Source organism: Oreochromis aureus, linkage group 14, assembly GCF_013358895.1.
Source record: "Oreochromis aureus strain Israel breed Guangdong linkage group 14, ZZ_aureus, whole genome shotgun sequence".
NCBI classification, from domain to species: domain Eukaryota; kingdom Metazoa; phylum Chordata; class Actinopteri; order Cichliformes; family Cichlidae; genus Oreochromis; species Oreochromis aureus.
In genome coordinates this window covers 1,129,749-1,155,805 of record NC_052955.1, presented here as the reverse complement: position 1 = coordinate 1,155,805, position 26,057 = coordinate 1,129,749, and the positions used below count along the sequence as shown (strand labels likewise).

Sequence of the window (26,057 nt, the reverse complement as noted above, 5' to 3'; positions counted from 1 at the left end):
TCCATGGATTCTGTCAGTGTTTTGATCTGTTCACCATCAACATTGCGTGCAGCAGCAACCACAGCCTCCCAGACACTGTTCAGAGAGGTGTACTGTTTTCCCTCCTTGTAAATCTCACATTTGATGATGGACCACAGGTTCTCAATGGGGTTCAGATCAGGTGAACAAGGAGGCCATGTCATTAGTTTTTTTCTTCTTTTATACCCTTTCTTGCCAGCCACGCTGTGGAGTACTTGGACGCGTGTGATGGAGCATTGTCCTGCATGAAAATCATGTTTTTCTTGAAGGATGCAGACTTCTTCCTGTACCACTGCTTGAAGAAGGTGTCTTCCAGAAACTGGCAGTAGGACTGGGAGTTGAGCTTGACTCCATCCTCAACCCGAAAAGGCCCCACAAGCTCATCTTTGATGATACCAGCCCAAACCAGTACTCCACCTCTTTACATTAATATTACAACAGTGGCTGGTCAGCACAGATGTGATTCGCTTTTTTCCACCAGAGATAAGGGCATTAGTAAAACACGTTACTTGGCCTGACAACAGTGCACCTGGCGTCTGAGTCGGACTGGAGCTCTCTGCCCTTACCAATCCAGCCACGGGCCCATCCATCTGGCCCATCAAGACTCACTCTCATTTCATCAGTCCATAAAACCTTAGAAAAATCAGTCTTCAGATATTTCTTGGCCCAGTCTTGACGTTTCAGCTTGTGTGTCTTCTTCAGTGGTGGTCGTCTTTCAGCCTTTCTTACCTCGGCCATGTCTCTGAGTATTGCACACCTTGTGCTTTTGGGCACTCCAGTGATGTTGCAGCTCTGAAATATGGCCAAACTGGTGGCAAGTGGCATCTTGGCAGCTGCACGCTTGACTTTTCTCAGTTCATGGGCAGTTATTTTGCGCCTTGGTTTTTCCACACGCTTCTTGCGACCCTGTTGACTATTTTGAATGAAACGCTTGATTGTTCGATGATCATGCTTCAGAAGCTTTGCAATTTTACAAAGACGCCGAAGGACCTAAACCAGTGGCTGGGACATCCCACTGTTGAAGGACTGCTGCATCCCTCTGCAAGATATCTCACTATTTTGACTTTTCTGAGCCTGTCAAGTCCTTCTTTTGACCCATTTTGCCAAAGGAAAGGAAGTTGCCTAATAATTATGCACACCTGATATAGGATGTTGATGTCATTAGACCACACCCCTTCTCATTACAGAGATGCACATCACCTAATATGCTTAATTGGTAGTAGGCTTTCGAGCCTATACAGCTTGGAGTAAGACAACATGCATGAAGAGGATGATGTGGACAAAATACTCATTTGCCTAATAATTCTGCACTCCCTGTATTTCCCAGCAGGCCATTCTCTCTGGTAAGACCACAGGTGGAGGCGTCTGCTTCTACATTAATAGTGGCTGGTACACAGATGTGACAGTGATTGCTCAGCACCAGAGATGGGCAGTAAAGCTTTACTTGTAACACGTTACTCTAATCTGATTACTTTTTTCAAGTAACGAGTAATGTAAGGGATTACTATTGCAAAAGCGGTATTGAGGGCTGTGATGAGCTCTTATCAACTACAACAAACTGGACCTTGAACAGTAATTCAGACGCCCTCCCCACAGAGCATTGATGACTTGCTCTTGGGGACCAGGCCCCAGCTTGGGAGTCAGGGCCCATTAGATTATCGTTACTTTTACGTAGGGAGCGCTGCGTTACTGCGTTACTAAAACCGTGATTTTTTGCGAGAGTGTCTCATGACAGTGACATAAGCGAGTGCGACGTTCCTGACAACAGCTGTGTGCAGATCAACAATGGATAATATATCGAGTGCGGAGAGAGTATGAGCGTGCAGCGTTTAAAGCGTGGAAGTACTGACCTTACTTTGAGTTTGATCATCCTAACTGACACCCTCATCAGCACTGTGGATTCATTCTGCTTCCTGGGTACCACCATCACACAGGACCTCAAGTAGGAGCCCACCATCACCTCCGTCATAAAGAAGGCCCAGCAGAGGATGTACTTCCTGAGGCAGATGAAGAAATTTAACCTGCCAACACGGACAATGATGCAGTTCTACACTGCAATCACCATCCTCACCTCCTCCATCACCGAGTGGTACACTGGAGCCACCATCAGGGACAAACAGAGACTGCAGCGTGTTGTGCACTCTGCTGAGAAGGTGACTGGCTGCAGACTCCCATCTCTGCAGGACCTGTACACCTCCAGGACACTGGGGCGTGCAGCTAGGATCACAGCTGACCCTTCTCACCCTGGACACAGTCTGTTTGACCTGCTCCCCTCAGGCAGGAGGCTCCGGTCCATTCAAGCCAAAACCGCTTGCCATAAGAACAGTTTCTTCCCCTCTGCTCTTGGACTCATGAACAATAACCATATGACTGTTCCCACCACAAACACATGATTCTATACTGTGCATCTGTTCCATTTTTGCACTGATCATCACCTGGATTTATGTATATATCAATCTGCTCAGCACTTTTAATTTGAATTTTTATGTTTATTTAAGTGTTTGCTTCAGTATTTAGTGCGAAACGTACTGTAAAACAATTTCCTAATGTCGTAAATCTTCTCAATATTTGGCAAAAAAACCCTTTCTGATTCTGATTCTGATTCTATACTTTCCTTTTTCCTAAAGCATATAGTTAGGGCTGGATCAGGTGACCCTGAATCCTCCCTTACTTATGCTGCAATAGACGTAGGCTGCCGGGGATTCCCATGATGCACTGAGTATTTCCTTTTCAGTCACCTTTCTCACTCAACATGTGTTAATAGACCTTTTTGCATTGAATCATTCTTGTTATTACTCATATTAATTAATTAATTAATTAATTAATTAATATTAATTAACTCATATTAATCATACTTGTTATTACAAACACTGTTAAATGTTCAGTTTCTATGCCATATGTTAAAACAAGATCTAGAGTGTGATTAAAGTGGTGGGTGGGTTCTTTTACATTTTGAGAGAAGCCAATTGAGTCTAATAACAGATTAAATGCCATGTTGAGGCTGTCATTTTAGCATCTACATGGATGTTAAAATCACCCACAATAATTATTTTATCTGAGCTGAGCACTAAATCAGATAAAAGTCTGAGAAATCAGAGAGAAACTCTGTGTAAGGCCCAGGTGGACGATAGATGATAACAAGTAAGACTGGTTTCTGAGTTTTACAGCTGGGGTGGACGAGGCTAAGCATCAGGCTTTCAAATGAATTAAAAGTCTGTCTGGGTCTTTGGTTGGTTAATAGACTGGTGTGAAAATTGCTGCCACACCGCCCCTCGGCCTGTGCTTCGAGGTTTCTGGCAGTTAGAATGACTCGGGGTGTTGATTCATTTAAACTAACATACTCATCCTGCTGCAACCAGGTTTCTGTAAGGCAGAGTAAATCGATTTGTTGATCAATTATTAAGTCATGTACTAACAGAGACTTGGAGGAGAGAGACCTAATATTTAATAATCCACATTTCACTGTTTTACTCTTTGGTTCAGATGTGGATACTGTATCGTTCTTTCTTTGTGATTTTTATGTTTAAGTTGTTTGTTGCTGGTTTTAGTTTGTTTTTGTCTGTTTGGGAGCTGACACAGTCTCAATGGAGATGGGTTTTGGGGGGGTAGCAGGAGGAGAGAAGCTGCAGAGAGGCGTGTAAGACTGCAACTCTGCTTCCTGGTCCCAACTCTGGATAGTCATATTTTGGGGGTTTAATAAATTGGTCCATATTTCTAGAAATGAGAGCTGCTCCATCCAAAGTGGGATGGATGCCGTCTCTCCTAACAAGACCAGGTTTCCTCCAGAAGGTTTGCCAATTATCTATGAAGCCCACATCGTTTCTGGGACACCACTCAGACAGACAGCAATTTGGAGGAGAACATGCGGCTAAACATGTCACTCCTGGTCTGATTGGGGAGGGACCAGAGAACATTACAGAGTCCCACATTTTTTTGGCAAAGTTACACACCGATTCAATATTGATTTTAGTGACCTCCGACTGGCCTAACTGGGTGTCATTACTGCCGATGTGAATTATGATTTTACTGTATTTACGTTTACCCTTAGCCAGCAGTTTTAAATTTCCTTCAATGTCGCCTGCTCTGGCCCCTGGAAGACAATTGACTATGGTTGCCAGTGTCTCTAGCTTCACATGTCTGAGAACAGAATCACCAATTACCAGAGTTTGACCCCTGGCGGGTGTGTGCCGAGTGGGGGAAAACGGTTGAACACATGAACAGGTTGGTGGTGTACCTGGGGCTTCTGTTTAAGACTATGCTTCCTCCTCACCGTCACCCAGCCGCCCTCTTTCCCCAGCTGCTTGGGGTCTGCCGGGAACAGCTAGCGGGCCTACGCTATCTTCGGCTGCACCAGCTACAGGGGCCTGGCTAGCTACTGGGTGAATGAAGGGTGCGGCCGAGTCTCCAATTCAGTAATCCTGGCCTCCAGAGCTGCAAATATGCTACATTTGTTACAGGTATCATTACTGCTAAAGGAGGCTGAGGAGTAGCTAAACATCTGACACAATGAACAGGAAAGTGCAGGAGGGACAGGTGAAGTAGCCATGGTGCTAACGAGTCGGCTACAAGCTAAGCTAACGAAACAGTAAAGAGACAGTGAGTGAATACTTTGGCTATAAATTAGGTAGTGAGTACACAGAAAGTGTGCTTCGGCTGAAGCACGTGAAGATTATACTATGAAAAAAGAAGTTATCTAACAGTTTTTAATTAAATTGCTAAGCAGATAAGCTACTCAAAAACACCACTGTGTTTGAGCAGGAACAGGAAGTGATACTCTACCACAGAGCGAGCGAACACCAAGTGACAGTGCCACGACTCTCACTTCGACCACACCACAAATTAACTCCAGGCCTTTTATCTGTTTAACTGATAAGGACAGGAACTGCCTGTTCATGAAATTGTCCAATAACTTAAGGTCCATTTAAAAAGAGGGTGGCACATGTTAAGCAGCTGAAACTCTTAAACCTTTCATCCAGTTTTAATGTGGATACCCTCAAATGATGATGAAAGCTCAGAGTCTACAGATTATGTCCATGTCTATTATATTCAGTAATATGATGAACATGGATATTACTGAATTGGAATATGTTTCAATAAACAGGTAAATAAACAAAAGTTCTATCATTGTCCGGATATATATGGACCTAACTGTATCTTTGGCAATGGGAGGTGTGTAGTTGTTCCAATGACCTTTCCTGCCTTTCCAACCTGATCAACCTGAAACAAACCAGCTGTTAATGTAACATCACTCACTGTAACACTTCAAAATGAAACAGATTACCAGAGTTACTTTACCACATATAAAAACTCTTATTTGTAGCACACCTGCAGAGTTTTGCCTGTTTCTGCTTTGTTTTGTTTTTTTTAAATATGAAGACATCAAAGGTTTTACTGTGTTCAGTTCATGAAAACACAGAAATCTGTTCATACATCGAGATTTGCTGCAGTTAGTTTTACTAATAGCACAGATATAATAACAGTGTTGTTCTATATGTCAGCACAGAATAGTTTTTTTACAGGTGAGAGAGATTTTGGACAGGGTCAGTCCATACATTAAAGGGTTGAATAGAGGTTGACATGTTAGAAAGTATAATGATAAAAATATTCTCAGCATGCTGGGTACACTGCTCATGTTAAACCTGCTCTGCAGAATTTCAAAAAAGCAGCCGAAGGAAAAGTTGAGCAGAGAAGCAAGGTGAGGCGTGCAGGTGCTGACGGCTTTCTGTCGAGTCTGTTTGGATCCAGAAAAACAGATTTTAAGGATCCTCATGTAGGTGTAGAGAATCAGAGATACAGGGCATAGGATCGTGAGACAAGTGGCAATGAGGCCATAGATGTTATTGACTGTGGTGTCAGAACAGGCCAGTTTAACAATGGAGTAGTTGTCACAGTACACTTTGTTAATGATGTTCCCACACAGCTGCAGAGGGACAAGTAAGGACATCAGAACAACAATTGCAAGAAAAGGAGACAACCAACTTAGAGCAATAAGCATGGCCACCTTGCAGGATGTCGTTCGCATGTTATATTCCAAAGGATAACAAATAGCAAGATATCTGTCATAAGACATGACGGCTAAGCTGGCAAATTCCACAGAGCCATAAGAGTACACAGAGAAAACCTGCAGGAAGCACAAAGGAGCAGAAACAGTGTGAACATCAGAGAGGATCTGAAGCAGGAGGGACGGAAACAGCCCTGTACTACCATACAGCTCATTCACAAACAGGCTGCACAAAAACATGTACATAGGTTCATGTAAGCTTCTGTTCACACAGATAACAACAATCAGCAGGACATTGGCAGTAATGGTTAAAAAATATAAAGACATAACGATCACAAAAAATAAATATTTCAAATGCCCGCTGTCAAAATAGGCGCTGAACACGAAGAATGAACTCTGAGATGAGTTTACTGTCATCCTCCTCTCCACTCAAAAAGCAAAGGTAATACTGTTTGCAGGATCCATATTATTAATCATCACATCACATAACCACAGGGTTTCAAAACAGTGAAACTCCAACAAAGCAACAGACATGAAACAGTTTGGGAAGAATTTCACTGACGATAATCCATCATAGTAAATGTCCAGCACTTACCATTCAACAGAGTGCTTAGGCAACACGGGTTATGACATTGTACTCAGACCCCTGAGCTGAAGTTCTGCTTCTGCTTCTTCATAAACTCTGTTCTGAAAACACGCCCACTGTGGCACACTGACCTCATCACTGAAAGAATGCCCCAAGTGTCAGGAAAAAAAAATCCTTCATGAAAACACAGGTGGAAAAATTATCAGGTCGCTCAATCAAGAAAAAGTATAAACCAAGAGAGGCTGATTTTCCAAATTCTGATTTTGTTCACTAATTTAACACTTTTAACATCACTTTTAAGCTGTGAGTGTTTACTTCACCTCCTCAGAGACTGCATATGATCACAAGAAATCAATGTGTAAACTACAAATCAATAAATATTTAAAACTAGATAAAACACATGTGAGACTAGGAAAAGTCAAACAATCAGCTGTACTCAGAAATAAAGGAACAAAAATGAATTCACACAGGTCACTGAAGATGACATCACGACATTTGCATATTTATTGTACAGACTTTTTTCGAAATGGTGCCATGAAAGAATACTTGCCTTTACATTTGGTCTGAACATGCCATTCAACCTCAGTCACCTGACCTCTCCGCTGATGCTGTTTCACTATAGCTTCAGTGTTTTTAATGAAGCCGTGCAAAACACTCAGAACACATTAGAGCATCTCCAAGGAATAATTTTTACCATTTGTGACATCAGGATCATCTTCTAGCAGTGGATGGTGGTCGAAAAGCTGGTGCTTTGCAAAGGTAGGAAAGATGGCAGAGAAACTGGCATCCTGATGCCGGAAGGGTTTGCTGCTGCATCTTGTGGATGAGGGAACAAAAAGAAAAAACTGGTGTCAGGAATCGTTACTGCTATGTTTGCAAATGACTGATGTGGATACGATGTCTGGCAACATGGTGCCGGGAATGTGCACTGTTATATCTTGTGAAAGATGGATAGATGCAGGGAAACTGGCATCTCAGTAGGGAAAGCTTGCTGCTACATTTGTGGAAGAGGGATAGAGGGAAGAGAAACTGGCATCCCGGTGCCAATTTTTCTTTCTACAAATTGCAAAGGAGAAATAGTAGAAAAATAAAGTGGAAACCCGGTGACAATAAGTTTTGTATTTTGGGGGCAAATGGTTGATGGCAGAAGCTGCCAATCCAGTGCCAGAAGATCAGGGAAGAAAGAACCTGGCATCCCAGTGCAAAAAGATTTCTTTTGCATTTGCAAATGAGGAATAGAGACAGAGAGCCTGACATCTTAGTGCCAAAAGAAATGTCTGCTGCTTAGCATATGTGAGCTAAATGTGGAGAAACTGGCAACCCAGTGGTAGAAAAACTTGCTTCTGCATTTTGCAAATGAGAAACTGGCATTCCGGTGTCAGGAAGTCTGCATATTGCAAACATGACATCCTAAAGGCAGAAGAGTTCCCAGCTGCTTTTTGTAATGATAGATGCAGAGAAGCTTGTTGCTGCATTTTCAAATGATGGATAGAGAAAGAATCTGGCATCCCTGTGCCGGAAGGGTTCACTATGATGGACCAATGTGGAAAAACATGCATACCAGTGGCACAAAATTTGCTGCTGCATATGCAAAGGAGGGATAGAGAAAGAACCAGATGTGAACCCTTCTCAGTGCCAGAAGGGTTCACATCTGCTTTTTCCAATGATAGGTGCAGGGAGACTGGCAACTCGGTGCCAAAAGCATGCTGCTGCATTTGTAGAAGATGAGCTTTTTTTTTTCCAATCTATGCAGAGAAACCGGCAATTTGGTGATAGGAAGCTTGCTGCTGCATTTGTGAATGACGGATAGAGAAGGAGGGATAGAAAACATCGAAAATGGCATCCCGTGGCTAGCAGAGATAAACTAGAATGGAGGAGCAGCAGAGCATGGAACTAGCAACTGATGTCCAAGCTGCACATTAAATGGTGTTAGGAGGCAGGTGCACAGAACTGAGCTTGTCCATGCTACCTGGCACTGACGAGTGAGTGGAGCTACAAAGTACGCAGTAGATTTTGCTATTGGAGCTGCTGTTTGCTTCTGCATGAAGAAGACTTTGGATTAACATTTGGTTAAGTAGGTTAAGAAGCAGTTGAAACCGTACTAGTCTGGAGATCTCACGTAAGCGTGGGTAAAGCATGGCTTCTGGGTCCTGTGCTGACATCCGTTGGCTTTTCGGCTAACTGGCCCGGCCAGTGGGCCTTTTTCGGAGCAACGTGAGTGGAGCTGTGAGCTTTGCTGGTGGTTGATCTTGCTGAATTTCGTGGAGGTGGTGAGCAGCTGGAGTTACTTCATAACTGGATTTAGCAGAGAGAAGATGACTAGATGGAACAACGAAGCAGCTTGGTGACATTTTCTTGTGACACTACCAATAAGTTTGATGTGTCACATGGCCCTCTTCCTATTGAAAAAACAAAAGTTGTATCCAAGATGGCTGACTTCTAAATGGCCACCATGGTTACCACCGATCTTGAGGAGTTTGCCCCCTCACATATACTAATGTGCCACAAACAGGACTTTAATATCACCAACCATTCCCATTTTATTACGGTGTATCCATATAAATGGCCCACCCTGTATAACTGGTAGGCTTGCGATGACCATCGGCCCAGGAGCTTGATTAAGTGATCGGGGATTCCTTTGTGGGAGGAAGAAGTCGCAGCACCGATGCGAAAGGAATGGCCAGAGAAGAGATTTGGAGGAATCCCAGAAGACGAGAGCACTTGGCAAAAGTGTGAGAGAAACCATGTCCTGGTTGGGGCGTGGCCAGATTCAGTGATGAACAGTGGATCTAAAGGTAAGGCGTGCTGAGATTTTCTGAGGTGGAGGTAATGAGTTAGCGATTTGAAGTGACTTAAAGGTGAATTTATTTTGAAGCAGTATATAGGTGTGGGGTTGCCCGATTGATTGGTTTTGCTTTGTTTGAGGGTGAAAATGAGGCAGTCTTCGAAGACTGGGTGAATGTCGCTCAAGCACGGGTGAAGATCTGGATGGGATTTCAAAGATGAGGAGGTGAATTCGGAACAGCGTAAGAAGCCAAAGAAGGCGAACAGGAACATGGCTTCGAGTGTGCATGCCAGGAAGTAATCACTTTACTTCAGCTGGAGGGTAGAGATGCAGCGATGTAGATGATCTGAAGTTAGGGGTAAGCGGTGTAGGGCTGCAGCAGGAGACTGACGCTGGAGACCATTGATGAGTAATGATATCTGGGACAACGGAATTTTGATGCTCAGAAACCGGAAGGCATGAGATATGAAGCTGGAAACAGTTGCTATGTCGAATGATGGGAATGGCAGGTTGAAGTTATTTTGGAACGAACGGAACGTGTTCCAAGTGGTCCAATAGGAGGATAATGTGCTTGCTGCAAGACTATTTATAATCACTTCTTGGGAGATGCTGATGAGTTCTGCGATGCTAGGGTTTAGATCTCAAACGTTGTTGCTGAAAATGGAGGAACTGGGGTTGGAGCTGCCTCTGCATGGGGGCGCCAAGGCTCTGAATGTCTGGAGGGAGAGATGAGACAGGGAGTCAGCAATGGAATTGAAATGGCCTGGAATATGTTCTGCTCTGATTAGGAACTGGTGGGTGACTGATAGCCACGTGAGCCGCCGCATGAAGGGCATGAGGCGAATGAGGATGAATCTTCTTGACCATTCGTGGCCCCAAAGGCAGGCAAATGAACTGAATCATTTCTTTAATAGATTTGATTCATCCATGAGGCAGTCTTCAACATCGGCTGCAGACTCATCCACCCCCACTACTGCTGTTCCACCTCTGACACTTCACACCTCCTCTACTCACCCTGCTCACTCCTCCCCACCCCCCACAACAGCATCCAATACACGCTCAACACAAGGCTCCAGCCTGTCTCTCTCAACCACCCAGGTTAGGAGGGAACTGAGGAGGATTAAAGCCAGGAAGGCAGCGGGTCCAGATGGCATCAGCTCGAGGGTTATCAGGTCCTGCGCGGACCAACTGTGTGGGGTGATGGAGCACCTCTTCAACCTGGGCCTGAGGCTGGGGAGAGTCCCACAGCTCTGGAAAACCTCCTGTCTTGTACCAGTTCCAAAGACTTCACGCCCCATGGACCTCAACAGCTGTAGGCCGGTGGCTCTGACATCCCACCTGTTGAAGACCCTGGAGCAGCTGGTCCTGGCTCAGCTTCTGCGCCTGGTCAGCTCATCACTGGACACACTTCAGTTTGCCTACCAGCCTAGCATTGGACCGGATGATGCATTCACCCCGTGCATCATTCCCTCTCTCACCTGGAGAGCACTGGGAGCACTGTGAGAATCATGTTCTTTGATTTCTCCAGTGCCTTTAACACCATTCTTGGACCATCACCTCACTACATGGATTCTGGACTACCTCACCGACCGACCACAGTATGTGAGGACTCAGGGCTGTGTGTCGGACAGGGTCGTCTGCAGTACGGGTGCCCCACAGGGAACGGTTCTGGCACCGTTCCTCTTCACCATCTACACTGCAGATTTCTTCCACAACTCCACCCAGTGCTTCCTGCAGAAGTTCTCGGATGACTCTGCAATAGTCGGCCTCATCACTGATGGGGACGACAAGGAGTACAGAGAACTGACCCAAGGCTTTGTGGACTGGTGCCAGCAGAACTTCCTCCAGATCAACACCAGTAAAACCAAGGAGCTGGTGGTAGACTTCCGCAGGCACAAACATCCTCCACTGCAACCACTGAACATCCAAGGTATGGACATTGAGGCTGTGGACAGCTACAGGTACCTTGGTGTTCATCTGAAGAATAAACTGGACTGGACTCATAATTCAGACGCCCTCTACAGGAAAGGGCAGAGCAGGCTGTACCTGCTGTGGAGGCTCAGGTCTTTTGGAGTGGAGGGTCCACTCCTGAAGACCTTCTATGACTCTGTGGTGGCCTCAGCCATCTTTTACAGTGTTGTCTGATGGGGCAGCAGCATCTCTGCTGAGGACAGGAAGAGACTGAACAGGCTTATCCGGGGGGCCAGCTCTGTTCTGCCCTCTGGACCCAGTGGAGGTGGTGAGTGACAGGAGAATGGTGGCTAAGCTGTCGTCCCTGTTGGACAACATATCCCACCCAATGCAGGAGACTCTGACAGCACTGAGTAGCTCCTTCGGTGGCAGGCTGCAGCACCCACGGTGTGGGACGGAGAGATTTCGCAGGTCTTTCCTCCCTACTGCTGTCAGACTCCACAACAAAGACTTCAAGTGATCAAACACACACATCCACACATGTGCAATAGCAATAACAGTAAGTGCAGTACTCTTTTCTGGGATCATTGTATTATACTCAATTGTATATAGTATTTGTATTCTATTTTATTCAGTTGTATATAGTATTTTATTGTATTCTATTCTATTGTGTACAGTTGTGTAAAGTATCTTATTGATATCTTATTCCAGTTTTTATTTTATTTTTTTCTAATCTAATTGTGGGGCGATCGTGGCTCAAGAGTTGGCAGTTCGTCTTGTAATTGGAAGGTTGCCGGTTCGAACCCCGGCTCTGACAGTCTCGATCATTGTGTCCTTGGGCAAGACACTTCACCCGTTGCCTACTGGTGGTGGTCAGAGGGCCTGGTGGCACCAGTGTCCGGCAGCCTCGCCTCTGTCAGTGCGCCCCAGGGTGGCTGTGGCTACAATGTAGCTGCCATCACCATTGTGTGAATGGGTGGATGACTGAATGTGTAAAGCGCTTTGGGGTCCTTAGGGAGTAGTAAAGCGCTATACAAATACAGGCCATTTACCATTTAATTTTTCTCTGTAACTTTGCACTGTCCAACGCTGTAACAAAACAAATTTCCCATGTGTGGGACTAATAAAGGTTATCTTATCTTATCTTATCTTATCTTATCTTATCTTATCTATTGACAGAACTCGGGAGGCCAAGCTGAAGAGAACCACCTTCTGCAGTAATAGTCCCCAAAGACTGCAGAAGGGGCAGCATCTGTGTAGAGCTGAATGTCGTCGAGGTGGTACAGCTGATTGTCATAGAAGAAGGTAATGCCATTCCAGTTAGCGAGCAGAAGTTGCCAGAGATGCAGTTTGGCCCTGGCAGAGCTATCCAGTGTGATGGAGTCAAGAAGTGACGGTTTAGATGCAGCGAGTGAAAGCAAGTGTGAGATAAAGGAGCGGCCTTGAGGCATTATGCGTAGAGCAAAGTTTAAGTGTCCCAAAAGGGAGAGCAGCTGCCATTTGGAGCAAGTGGGAGCGAGGAGAACGTTTTGGAGGAGACGGGTGACGTGATTGAGCTTTTCGATGGGCAGGGAGGCCTCTAAATGTTCGGTGTCAAGGGTTATGCCAAGGAACTCCAGGGATGTTGAAGGTCCCTCTGTTTTCTCTTCCGACAATGGAACGCCGAGTTCGGAGAAGACAGAACTCAGAGTGGATAACCCGTGAGCATGTGGTGACGTGGGAGGGAGAGATGACTAGGAAATCATATAGAACGTGGACCAAAAATGGCAGCTTTTGTTTGTTGGAGAGGATCCAACATAGAGCTTCAGAGAGTGAGTCGAAGAGCTTGGGGCTGCTTTTGCAACCGAAGGTCAGCCTGACTGCGAAATAATAGGCATATCTCCACTTGACTCCGAACAAGCACCAGAAATCGGTGTGAATTGGCAAGACCTTAAAGGCACTTGTGATGTCGGCTTTAGAAAGCCATGCGCCTCTGCCGGTGAGTTTAATGAGAGAAATGGCGTGATTCACTGTGGAGTATTTGAGAGAGTAGTCGTCGCTGGGAATTAGGCTATTTATGCTTGGAATCTGACTGCCGTGAGAAGCAGAAAGATTGATGATGTGCTCTTTGCCTGGATATTTTCTGGTAGCGATGCCCAGAGGGTTGATGCAAAAGAGGGGAAAGGGAGGTTCAGGGAAGGGTCTGATCATAAAACCCTAACCCTCTCGGTCTTTGAGAGGGTTAGGGTTATTGTAAGTGATGCGGCCTCCAAGGTGCATGATGGGCCTGCCCCGCTTGTGTGAACCTTGAGGCAAAGGCATGCTGGGGATAGAGGTTGGAGGTTTAAAAAGTTCTTGTATGGGAGCTGGGGTCAAGCGGGTAAGAACGGATGAGTGGCACGAGGGCTGTGAATTGTTTTGGGCTGGGACGATGCAGGTGGAAGCAGGATATGACGGGGCACCGCACGTTTTGCAGGAGAGAGAAGAACAGGCGGCGAAGATGCAGCAGTACCTTATCGAGACTACCCCAGAAGGTGTCTTGGTTAAACTGCTGAAGGCGAGCAGCTGCCTGAGAAGCAAACTGGATGTGGTACTGATAGAAGCTGGTGCCGCCAAATCGTAACGCAAGATCGAGAATAATAGTCAGAAAGGAGTCGAACTTTTGTCTTCGGGAGGGAAAGGTGGTGCAGAGAATGTCTCTGTATAACGAGAAAGCAAAAGCAAACTCGAGTGGAGTGAGCTCTTTTGCCCGAGGAGTGAACGATTGACCTGATTCCACCAACACTGTACTCAGCAGGCCGTGCCATGTTGATAGACACCCAACAAGGCAGGGTTCGGAGTCATCATATGGGACCGAACATTCTTTGTCAAGTCACCGATCGGTGTCAAGTGACCCATCGACGGATGCGGAATCCAACGCCGATTCAAAAAGTGTGATTCCTGTGCGTCTCCAACTTTCCTGGATGGAGATTTAACATTGTAAGGAGGTGGGTCAAGGTGTCATTGTGTGTCCTAAAGTGTAAGCCTGTGTTCCGAGTTTCGTACGTGACTGTGTAGGGCATATTATACGAGGTCAGAGTGTGCTTGAGAGTGTGTGGTGCAAGTGTGTGTATGCGAGTATGTGTCAGTTCCACAGACTTGGGTGTTCGTCTTGTAATCGGAAGGTTGCCGGTTCGATCCCCGGCTCGGACAGCCTCGGTCGTTGTGTCCTTGGGCAAGACACTTCACCTACCGCCTACTGGTGTTGGACCAGAGGGGCCGATGGCAGCGATATGGCAGCCTGGGCGTCTGTCAGTCTGCCCCAGGGCAGCTGGTGGCTACAACCATAGCTTGCCTTCACCGGTGTATGAATGTGAGAGTGAATGAATAGTGGTATTGTAAAGCGCTTTGAGGGGTCCCGAAAAGCGCTATTATAAATGCAATCCATTATTATTATTGTTCAATTCTCCTCCAAACCCCAGCAGCTGTCTGCTGTAAGTTTTGACTGTTTACTAAAATAATAATAAAAGTGTTCCAACATCTCACTGGTTTTGTTCAGGCATACATGTGTACCGTGTTTATTAAAAGAGATGAAGCTTGCATTTCTGTCATGTAGTGATTATGCTTAGCTGTATGATGCTTATTAGACATTATTAAACGGATGATATATAAAAGTGAATTTTGCCAAAGTGCTTAAGATTCTTTTTTAAATTATCTTTTTTTTTCTTGGGGAAATCTACTACATCATGTGTATTTTTTTTTTTTGCCATGTGTAATTTCCATTGCAAATATTAATCACAGTTAAATTGAGAGGGGATGGAGCTGTGATGTCATCACGTACACTGTCGTTCCAATTATATAAGGATTACTCTACATTCTCGGGAAGTACGGACTCCCATGTTAACTTACGGAGTCTGGACTAGCGAAAACTCAAGTACGGACTCACGGACACGAGTATTTAGAAATGCCCTAACACTCTGCAGTTTTACCTCTTCACTACGTATGACTCTGGATACTGTAGCTCCTGTGAAAACTAAGGCCTCAAATCAGAAGTCCCTGACTCCGTGGTATAATTCTCAAACACGTAGCCTAAAGCAGATAACTCGTAAGCTGGAGAGGAAATGGCGTGTCACAAATTTAGAGGATCATCATTTAGCCTGGAGAAATAGTTTGCTGCTTTATAAGAAAGCCCTCCACGGAAAGCCAGAACATCTTACCATTCATCACTGATTGAAGAAAATAAGAACAACCCCAGGTTTCTCTTCAGCACTGTAGCCAGGCTGACAAACAGTCAGAGCTCTACTGAGCCAACCATCCCTTTAACATTAACTAGTAATGACTTCATGAACTTCTTCACAAATAAAATTTTTATCATTAGAGAAAAATTACCAATAATCATCCCACAGATGTAATATTATCTACAGCCACTTTTAGTACCATCGATGTTAAGTTAGACTCTTTTTCTCCAATTGATCTTTCTGAGTTAACTTCAATAATTACTTCCTCCAAACCATCAACGTGTCTTTTAGACCCCATTCCTACAAAACTGCTCAAAGAAGTCCTGCGATTAATTAATGCTTCGATCTTAAATATGATCAACCTATCTCTAATAATCGGCTATGTACCACAGGCCTTCAAGCTGGCTGTAGTTAAACCTTTACTTAAAAAGCCATCTCTAGACCCAGCTGTCTTAGCTAATTATAGGCCAATCTCCAACCTTCCTTTCATATCAAACATCCTTGAAAGAGTAGTTGTCAAACAGCTAACAGATCATCTGCAGAGGAATGGCTTATTTGAAGAGTTTCAGTCAGGTTTCAGAGCTCATCACAGCACAGAAACAGCTTTAGTGAAGGTTACAAATGATCTTCTTATGGCCTCTGACAGTGGACTCATCTCTGTGCTTGTCCTGCTAGACCTCAGTGCAGCGTTCGATACTGTAACCATAATATCCTATTAGAGCGATTAGAACATGCTGTAGGTATTACAGGTACTGCACTGCAGTGGTTTGTATCATATCTATCTAATAGACTCCAGTTTGTACATGTAAATGGAGAGTCCTCTTCACACACTAAGGTCAATTATGGTGTTCCACAGGGTTCAGTGCTAGGACCAATTCTGTTTACATTATACATGCTTCCCTTAGGCAGCATCATTAGAAGACATAGCATAAATTTTCACTGCTATGCAGATGACACGCAGCTCTATCTTGTCAGTTTTGGCCGGCGGTCACAGGTTCTGTCCAATAATATGACGCGAGACTGGAGTAAAATGCATCCATGGATTGGCACTTTATTCAAGAAGGAGCATGATAACAGCACAAAAAACACTAACCTCAACTAAACAAAATGGCTTCCTTTTATACTCTACCTTTTCAGGTGAGCATCCGGCATAGTCCAAGTATGGGGGTTAACTAATCAAAATGAAAACACAACCCTCCACACAAACAAACATACAATAACATTAAAGCACATCACAAACATATACATATTTCCAACACGTACTATAAACAAACCAATAACATAAGCTTCACCCATTACTATATAAATTAAAACCCTCTTAATCCATACTCCCTAACCTGGCACACTGGTCTGCTCCAAGAGCTCTTAAACAGGTGATTGAGCTGCTTTCAATCTTTGCTCCACATCCTGCAAGAAGCAACCCGGACAGGTGAGTACCTTTATAAGTTCTCATTTCACATATATTTAGGTTGACAAATGATTAACTGCAAGCAGCTCTAACTTTGGCTCTTCTCTGACACAGGTAGGATGGCCAGTCCCACTGTCTCTTCACCGTTACAAGCTGTCAATTTAATCGTATGTCAAATAAACCCAATAAAGACTCCATAAGAACTAATGTGTTTTTCTTTATTATACTAATTTAAATTCCCAATCCATCAATTAATTACTAACAATACAAACAAGGTAATGGAACCCCTGGTCTCCATTACACTGTCCATGAAGCCAGGTAACACACACCAATTAGTTAAACTGCAGGAATGTCTTAAAGACATAAAGACCTGGATGGCCGCTAACTTTCTGCTTCTTAATTCAGATAAAACTGAGGTTATTGTACTCGGCCCTGAAAATCTTAGAAATATGGTATCTAAGCAGATTCTTACTCTGGATGGCATTACCTTGGCCTCCAGTAACACTGTGAGGAACCTTGAGTCATTTTTGACCAGGACATGTCCTTCAACGCACATATTAAACAAATATGTAAGACTGCTTTCTTCCATTTGTGCAACATCTCTAAAATGAGAAATATCCTGTCTCAGAGTGATGCTGAAAAACTAGTTCATGCATTTATTACTTCCAGGCTGGACTACTGTAATTCTTTATTATCAGGATGTCCTAAAAACTCCCTGAAAGCCTTCAGCTGATCCAAAATGCTGCAGCAAGAGTCCTGACAGGGACTAGAAAGAGAGAGCAGATTTCTCCTGTTTTGGCTTCCCTTCATTGGCTCCCTGTTAAATCCAGAATTCAAAATCCTGCTTGTAGCCCAGTGGCAAACGGATGCAATTAGACTGTTTATTGTAATTATTATTAAAGGTGTTTTATTCTGTTCAGTTAAAAACACTCATAATTGGAGAGAGACTCTAAAGAAAAAAATCCAAATGATTTTGTATGGAATTGCATTATTTGTGTTATTTATTTATTTTTGTTTCTCAAAGATTATTTTTTGACCTGGATACAAATGCGGTCCAACCAATGGGATTGTTTGTCCCGCCTTGTGTTTTCATGTTTGGTTGCTGCTGCTAAGGCTGCGTTTAGACTGTTGCGCCATAGCTGTACCTGTGGGGAAAACGTGGTAGCTGTTGAAACAGCTGCAGCTGTTGTTGTCTGCTTGATTAGCGCCAGATTTGGATAGTAAAGCTAGTTTTATGAATACCAAGTGCTTTGCACTGGTGAGTAACCGAACTGTTATAGCCGCTGATCAGCATCCTGAAATGTTAATGTTGGCAGCTTCAAAACAAACGCTAATAGTGACGGTACTATGCAAGTAGCTAGTGGGTACTAGCTAAACTCACACAGGTTCTGCTAAGTGTTAGTTGAAAACTTATTAGCTGTTGTTAGGTTAAGGAAAAACAGTATGTCTATCCGTTGTATTGAAATATTTTATTGTTACTTTTATTCATCAGTGTTGTTACTTGACAGTGAGCAGAGTATATTGAGTTTGCTGCTTTTAATGAGCAGTGTCAGTTGCTTTAATGATTGGTGATAGCTACATTGCCATGTAATGAAAACCCTTTTGAATTTGATCAGTTGTACAAGATTAGAAATAGGACTTGAATTTGAAATGGATTTTGTTCATGCTTTATACCTTAAACAGAAGTGTTGTTAGTTAAGTGTGAACAATGTTCATCTGAAGTAATTCTGACCTCACTCTTAGGTCAGGTTTTTGAGTTGGAGAAAGGAGCCGAGACTCCCCGGAGAACTTTGGATTACAGACTTTGTGGAAATCCCATGAAGAGGAATAATTTTCCATTGCAATGGATGGCGAGCCGCAGCCCATTTGGAATTGAATCTTGGAGTCTGGTTGCCTGAACTGTGGTAGGACAAAACTGTGCAAACCATACACCGATCGTGGACTGAACTCACACCAATAAATCACCAGATCACCAAACAGGCCTGGGGTCCGTTCATTACACTGCCATGAAGTAAGTTAACCGGATTTGATTGTTGACGATGCAGGCGTGATCTTGGATCGTTCGGTTCCCGGAGCTCATCTGGGACTTGCTGTCATAGCAACAGATCAGAGCGTAAACCTGCTCGGGAGCAGGCTTACTTTATGTAAACAGGATTAGATCGCAGCCACTCAGGTATGTCCGCTGCAGTTATATGAAAGCAAGAGCGATATTTCTCCACTGTTTTACCATAAATAAATATTATCAATGTAACTAAAGATAATGCAGTATTTGATTCTGTTATTGATTTCATACAGATACATACAGGTCATTTCCTTCAAAAAAAGGAAATGTACTATTAATCATTCTATTACATGTAGTAGATCATGTCAGATGTAAGAAATATTTTAGAGTAGTAATAGTAAATTACTACGTGCAATCAAGATGAGAGACCACGGACTATAAGCTTTAATCAGGATTTGGGAAGTCTGTCGCAGCCATGTCCTGTCCGTTTGTTGCGAGCAAGGAAGGTGCAAGATTGATAAAGAGAGTTTACAGAATTTAGCGTATATTGCGGGATAGACAGGATCCTTTAGCTCTGCTTGTAGACGGTGTGCTCATAGAGAGATATCGATTCTCCCGTGAGGGTATTATTTACTAATACTCTCTCTCTCTCTCTCTCTCTCTCTCTATATATATATATATATATATATATATATATATATATATATATATATATATATACTTACTGTACTGTATATACTTACTCCCGACTTACTGTGCATGCTTCAGTGTTTGTCCGCCCTTGCATGGGAACAGGTAAAAGTGATGGAGTGTTATGTCAAACTACACAAAAAAACCCACAATGTCAATAAATGTCACAGTACAAAAGGGTGTGACGAGGGGTGCAGGACCACCACCTGTCTTTATTTGCTCTGCCCTTTTCTTGGTTGCTGTTATAAACAAACAAACAGATTATTCCAGGGTCTCTTGTCATAGACTAAAAAGCAATATAAGTGATAAATATTACCATTCTGTGGAATATTCTTATATTTCACTTTTACTTTTTCCCATGTTCTAGTGGGTCCTGTTGTGGCTCTAATGTGAAAGAGGATATGATGTAATATAATATAATGTGGTATAATATAATATCACATGATATAATGTAATATCATGGATCACTTAATGAGTTTAATTTGTCAGCAACTTTCTGCCAGCCCCTCTCCTTGCTTTTGCAGCCTTTGCAGTGTTCCCCTGCGTTTTAATTAAACTCTGAAACTCCTGATATCCCTCAATCAAGAGTTCTTGCTCTGCTGTCGTAAAATACAATGTTCCTTCGACATCTTCGCCGACCAATCACAGGGTTGCCGATCAATGTTTCTACTATCGAGACTCCGTAGCCCCTTTTAAGCCACCCAGTGATCTCAGATTACTTCATCCAGCTATACTAATCGTCAACAACAGGTGTGTTGGAGAACCGGATTAGCGTTGCTCAAAGTTAGTAGGATGATTTGATCTTGGATGTGTCATTTGATCTTGGATGTAGTAAATAAATCACCAGATCAAGAACGGGCCCCTGATCTGGATCCTATTGACACTTTAAAAGACCCGGGTATAACATTCTTTTTTTTTATTTTGGGTATCTGTGCGCGCACACACAGTTTTGGGTATTATTGTAAATGCAATACACTGCACAAATTTCAAATACAGTTGAACCATTGCTTCATCATTTGCGGTTGTGTTTTCATTGTGGTTACCCATCCTCTAGTCTCCTGTCGTTCCTGAAGTCTTCTGATTTGCCCATTGTTTATATATTTTGTTACATACTGGTTACATGCTCCTCACATACAAGGTCTTAAATAATCAGACCCCATCTTATCTTAATGACCTTGTAGTACCATATCACCCTATTAGAGCACTTCGCTCTTGCACTGCAGGCCTACTTGTTGTTCCTAGAGTATTTAAAAGTAGAATGGGAGGCAGAGCCTTCAGTTTTCAGGCCCCTCTTCTGTGGAACCAGCTTCCAGTTTGGATTCAGGAGACAGACACTATCTCTACTTTCAAGATTAGGCTTCAAACTTTCCTTTTTGCTAAAGCATATAGTTAGGGCTGGACCAGGTGACCCTGAATCCTCCCTTAGTTATGCTGCAATAGACGTGAGGCTGCCGGGGATTCCCATGATGCATTGAGTTTTTCCTTTCCAGTCACCTTTCTCACTCACTATGTGTTAATAGACCCTCTGCATTGAATCATATCTGTTATTAATCTCTGTCTCTCTTCCACAGCATGTCTTTATCCTGTTTTCCTTCTCTCACCCCAACCAGTCGCAGCAGATGGCCCCGCCCCTCCCTGAGCCTGGTTCTGCCGGAGGTTTCTTCCTGTTAAAAGGGAGTTTTTCCTTCCCACTGTCGCCAAAGTGCTTGCTCATAGGGGGTCATATGATTGTTGGGTTTTTCTCTGTATGTATTATTGTAGGGTCTACCTTCAACAAAGTCCCAGTTCGTGGGAAGGACAAAAAAGAAGGAAGGCACATGTGATATTTTAGCAAAGTGTTTAATTAAGATATCCACAGCAAAATAATCTTTTTTCAAACCGTGTTTATTTCTGTTGTTCTGATTTATCTATTTTTGTTTTACCATAATTCAGTGACAGTAACTAGATCAGAAAGGATTCCTCTCTGGCTTACGTTTTTACTTAATGCTTGTCTTTTTGTGAGATTTATGTCAGTTCACTTCATGAAAACAAATCTTTAACCATTAAGATAAAAAACTTTATTAACATGAAACTGATATGACAGTGGCGTGGTTATGTATTAAACTGAACATCTTAGACATATATAAAAAAAATCACAGCTACACAGACGGCTTAAATTTTAGAGGAAGGAGACATGATCATATTGTTTTCAGATGCTGGGCATTTGTATACATGATCAGAAGTACAGAGTGATTCAAAACACAGTGGATGCACTTGTCGTGTGAAGTCTGCTCAGCGAGTTTTTCAAAATCCAAAAGAAAAGTTTAGGACTTCAAACTTGAATTTAAACATCCTACAGGTGTAAGAATCACAGCTACATTTTATAGCACAGCACATGTCTTATTTTAGACATTTGTGTCCCATACATGATCGGATTCAAAAGCGGTTGAATGATGAGGAAATACAGAGACAGAAAGATTCGCAGAGCACTGGGTACACTGGTCGTATCAAACCTGCTCTGGAGAATTTCAAATAAACACCCAAAAGAAAAGTTTAGGAGGGAGGCCAGGTGAGGCGCACAGGTACTGACGGCTTTACATCTCATCTCTCTGGACCCAGAAAAACACACTTTGAGTATTTTCATGTAGGAGTAGAAGATTGGAAGCAGAGGAACTAAAACAGTGATGACAGTACCAAAAAGCCCAAAAAGATTATTCAGGTTGGTGTCTGAACATGCCAGTTTTACAACCAGGTAGTTATGGCAATACAGCCCATTTATGATTTTCCCACACCACGTCAGACGGAGGGTTAAACACAACGTGATCGTGAATTTCACAAAAGAGTACAACCATATGACGACAATGAAGATAACTACTTTGTTATCTGTCATATGTGATTTGTAGTGCAGGGGATAACAGACAGCGAGATATCTGTCATAAGACATGACAGCTAAATTACAAAACTCTACGTGTCCATACGTGTAGAGACAAAAGATCTGCAGGAAGCACAGAGGAGCAGAAACAGTGTGAACATCAGAGAGGATCTGAAGCAGGAGGAACGGAAACAGCCCTGTACTACCATACAGCTCATTCACAAACAGGCTGCACAGAAACATGTACATAGGTTCATGTAAGCTTCTGTTCACACAGATAACCACAATCAGAGACGTGTTCACAAAAACTATACTAAAGTATAACAGCGCAATTAACACAAAGAACAAGTATTTCAAACTTCCTACATATATATATGTGCTGAGGATAAAGTAAGGCACAGTTGAGTTCACCATTGTTCTTGCTTTAAGTGACAAAGCAAATGTTTGAAAACTAGAAACAGGTTTGCTTCTCATGTCTCATCACACACTCAATCGTCTGACAAATGCTGCTTTGCTGGGTTTGAAATGTTCAGGTTAAAGTGAAACAGTGAGAGCAGAAATAATCCAACATTTACCCTCATGCCTGCCTCCAGTACTCTGAACTTGTTTCTGCACTGAGGCTTCAGCAACATCAGCTGCTTTATATTTCCCATAATACTCCCCATGAGAGTATCATTAATGCATGTCAGGCCAAGCAATCAGTACAGCACAGAGTTTACTGTAATAGATGTCTGTTACTATTCTGATATTAAAATATGATGGTAAAGGTAAGGTAAACTAGAAAACTGTGATAATCCTGTGTGGAGTTTTAAAAGTACAGTGTTCGAACCAAAAGCTGAGTTTTGATATTTAAAGGATGAAATAAAAGGACAGTGTGTGCCCATTTGTTTCTACTTTAAATTTTTCTGCCAGAAAACACACTCATACAAATATATGATTGCTTCAAGGATTAAAAAAGCATCATTATTATAAGTATTACTATACAGTGTAAGAGGTGCGAACCATTAGAGGAAAAAGGCTACAGCTACTTTTAGTACCATTGATATTCATTTAGACTCTTTTTCTCCAATTGATCTTTCTGAGTTAACTTCAATAATTAATTCCTCCAAACCATCAACGTGTCTTTTAGACCCCATTCCTACAAAACTGCTCAAAGAAGTCCTGCCATTAATTAATGCTTCAATCTTAAATATGATCAACCTATCTCTAATAATCGGCTATGTACCACAGGCCTTCAAGCTGGCTGTAGTTAAACCTTTACTCAAAAAGCATCTCTAGACCCAGCTGTCTTAGCTAATTATAGGCCAATCTCCAACCTTCCTTTCATATCAAACATCCTTGAAAGAGTAGTTGTCAAACAGCTAACAGATCATCTGCAGAGGAATGGCTTATTTGAAGAGTTTCAGTCAGGTTTCAGAGCTCAGCACAGCACAGAAACAGCTTTAGTGAAGGTTACAAATGATCTTCTTATGGCCTCTGACAGTGGACTCATCTCTGTGCTTGTCCTGCTAGACCTCAGTGCAGCGTTCGATACTGCTGACCATAATATCCTATTAGAGCGATTAGAACATGCTGTAGGTATTACAGGTACTGCACTGCAGTGGTTTGTATCATATCTATCTAATAGACTCCAATTTGTACATGTAAATGGAGAGTCCTCTTCACACACTAAGGTCAATTATGGTGTTCCACAGGGTTCAGTGCTAGGACCAATTCTGTTTACATTATACATGCTTCCCTTAGGCAGCATCATTAGAAGACATAGCATACATTTTCACTGCTATGCAGATGACACGCAGCTCTATCTATCCATGAAGCCAGGTAACACAGACCAATTAGTTAAACTGCAGGAATGTCTTAAAGACATAAAGACCTGGATGGCCGCTAACTTTCTGCTTCTTAATTCAGATCAAACTGAGATTATTGTACTCGGCCCTGAAAATCTTAGAAATATGGTATCTAAGCAGATTCTTACTCTGGATGGCATTACCTTGGCCTCCAGTAATGCTGTGAGGAACCTTGAGTCATTTTTGACCAGGACATGTCCTTCAACGCACATATTAAACAAATATGTAAGACTGCTTTCTTCCATTTGTGCAACATCTCTAAAATTAGAAATATCCTGTCTCAGAGTGACGCTGAAAAACTAGTTCATGCATTCATTACTTCCAGGCTGGACTACTGTAATTCTTTATTATCAGGATGTCCTATAAACTCGCTGAAAAGCCTTCAGTTAATCCAAAATGCTGCAGCTTTCTATCTGTCTATCTATCTATCTGCTTTAGGCTACGTGTTTGAGAATTATACCACGGAGTCAGGTACTTCTGATTTGAGGCCTTAGTTTTCACAGGAGCTACAGTATCCAGAGTCGCATGCGTAGTGAGGAGGTAAAATTATTAACAAGATGATCGACCTCTGTTGGAGTAGCGTTCAGATAGCTGCTCTGCTCTATGTTGGTACAGGGCATTGAAGATGATAACAGTGGGTGGATTATATTCTTAAACTTAGTTACAGCACTTTCAGAAAGACATCTACTGTGATAAAGTCTACTCTCCACTGCTGTGTAATCAATTATTGTAAATGTAAATGTTATCAGGAAATGATCAGACAGCAGAGGGTTTTCAGGAAACACTGTTAAATGTCCAGTTTCTATGCCATATGTTAAAACAAGATCTAGAGTGTGATTAAAGTGGTGGGTGGGTTCTTTTACATTCTGAGAGAAGCCAATTGAGTCTAATAACAGATTAAATGCGATGTTGAGGCTGTCATTTTTAGCATCTACATGGATGTTAAAATCACCCACAATAATTATTTTATCTGAGCTGAGCACTAAATCAGATAAAAGTCTGAGAAATCAGAGAGAAACTCTGTGTAAGGCCCAGGTGGACGATAGATGATAACAAGTAAGACTGGTTTCTGAGTTTTACAGCTGGGGTGGACGAGGCTAAGCATCAGGCTTTCAAATGAATTAAAAGTCTGTCTTGGTCTTTTGTTGATAAATAGGCTGGTGTGAAAAATTGCTGCCACACCGCCCCTCGGCCTGTGCTTCGAGGTTTCTGGTAGTTAGAATGACTCGGGGTGTTGATTCATTTAAACTAACATAATCATCCTGCTGCAACCAGGTTTCTGTAAGGCAGAGTAAATCGATTTGTTGATCAATTATTAAGTCATGTACTAACAGAGACTTGGAGGAGAGACCTAATATTTAATAATCCACATTTCACTGTTTTACTCTTTGGTTCAGATGTGGATACTGTATCGTTCTTTCTTTGTGATTTTTATGTTTAAGTTGTTTGTTGCTGGTTTTTAGTTTGTTTTTTGTCTGTTTGGGAGCTGACACAGTCTCAATGGAGATGGGTTTTTGGGGGTAGCAGGAGGAGAGAAGCTGCAGAGAGGCGTGTAAGACTGCAACTCTGCTTCCTGGTCCCAACTCTGGATAGTCATATTTTGGGGGTTTAATAAATTGGTCCATATTTCTAGAAATGAGAGCTGCTCCATCCAAAGTGGGATGGATGCCGTCTCTCCTAACAAGACCAGGTTTCCTCCAGAAGGTTTGCCAATTATCTATGAAGCCCACATCGTTTCTGGGACATGTTTCAGACAGCCAGC

At 42.8% G+C, this 26,057-nt stretch overlaps 2 protein-coding genes across 2 annotated transcripts; both read right to left on the bottom strand.

The window, feature by feature from the left end:
* Positions 1 to 5,512: 5,512 nt before the first annotated feature.
* LOC116319603 (olfactory receptor 11A1-like) lies at positions 5,513 to 6,436 on the bottom strand. The gene has a single exon (XM_031738983.2). It carries the CDS (start codon positions 6,434 to 6,436, stop codon positions 5,513 to 5,515), a length of 924 nt encoding a protein of 307 aa, XP_031594843.2.
* A 15,514-nt stretch (positions 6,437 to 21,950) lies between these two features.
* On the bottom strand, positions 21,951 to 22,862 carry LOC116325941 (olfactory receptor 142-like). The gene has a single exon (XM_031747004.2). It carries the CDS (start codon positions 22,860 to 22,862, stop codon positions 21,951 to 21,953), a length of 912 nt encoding a protein of 303 aa, XP_031602864.2.
* Between the last annotated feature and the right edge of the window lie 3,195 nt (positions 22,863 to 26,057).

Excerpts from the sequence above, each read along its gene's own strand:
- LOC116325941 (XM_031747004.2), bottom strand. The coding sequence starts at position 22,862 with ATGGTGAACTCAACTGTGCCTTACTTTATCCTCAGCACATATATATAT.
- LOC116319603 (XM_031738983.2), bottom strand. The coding sequence starts at position 6,436 with ATGACAGTAAACTCATCTCAGAGTTCATTCTTCGTGTTCAGCGCCTAT.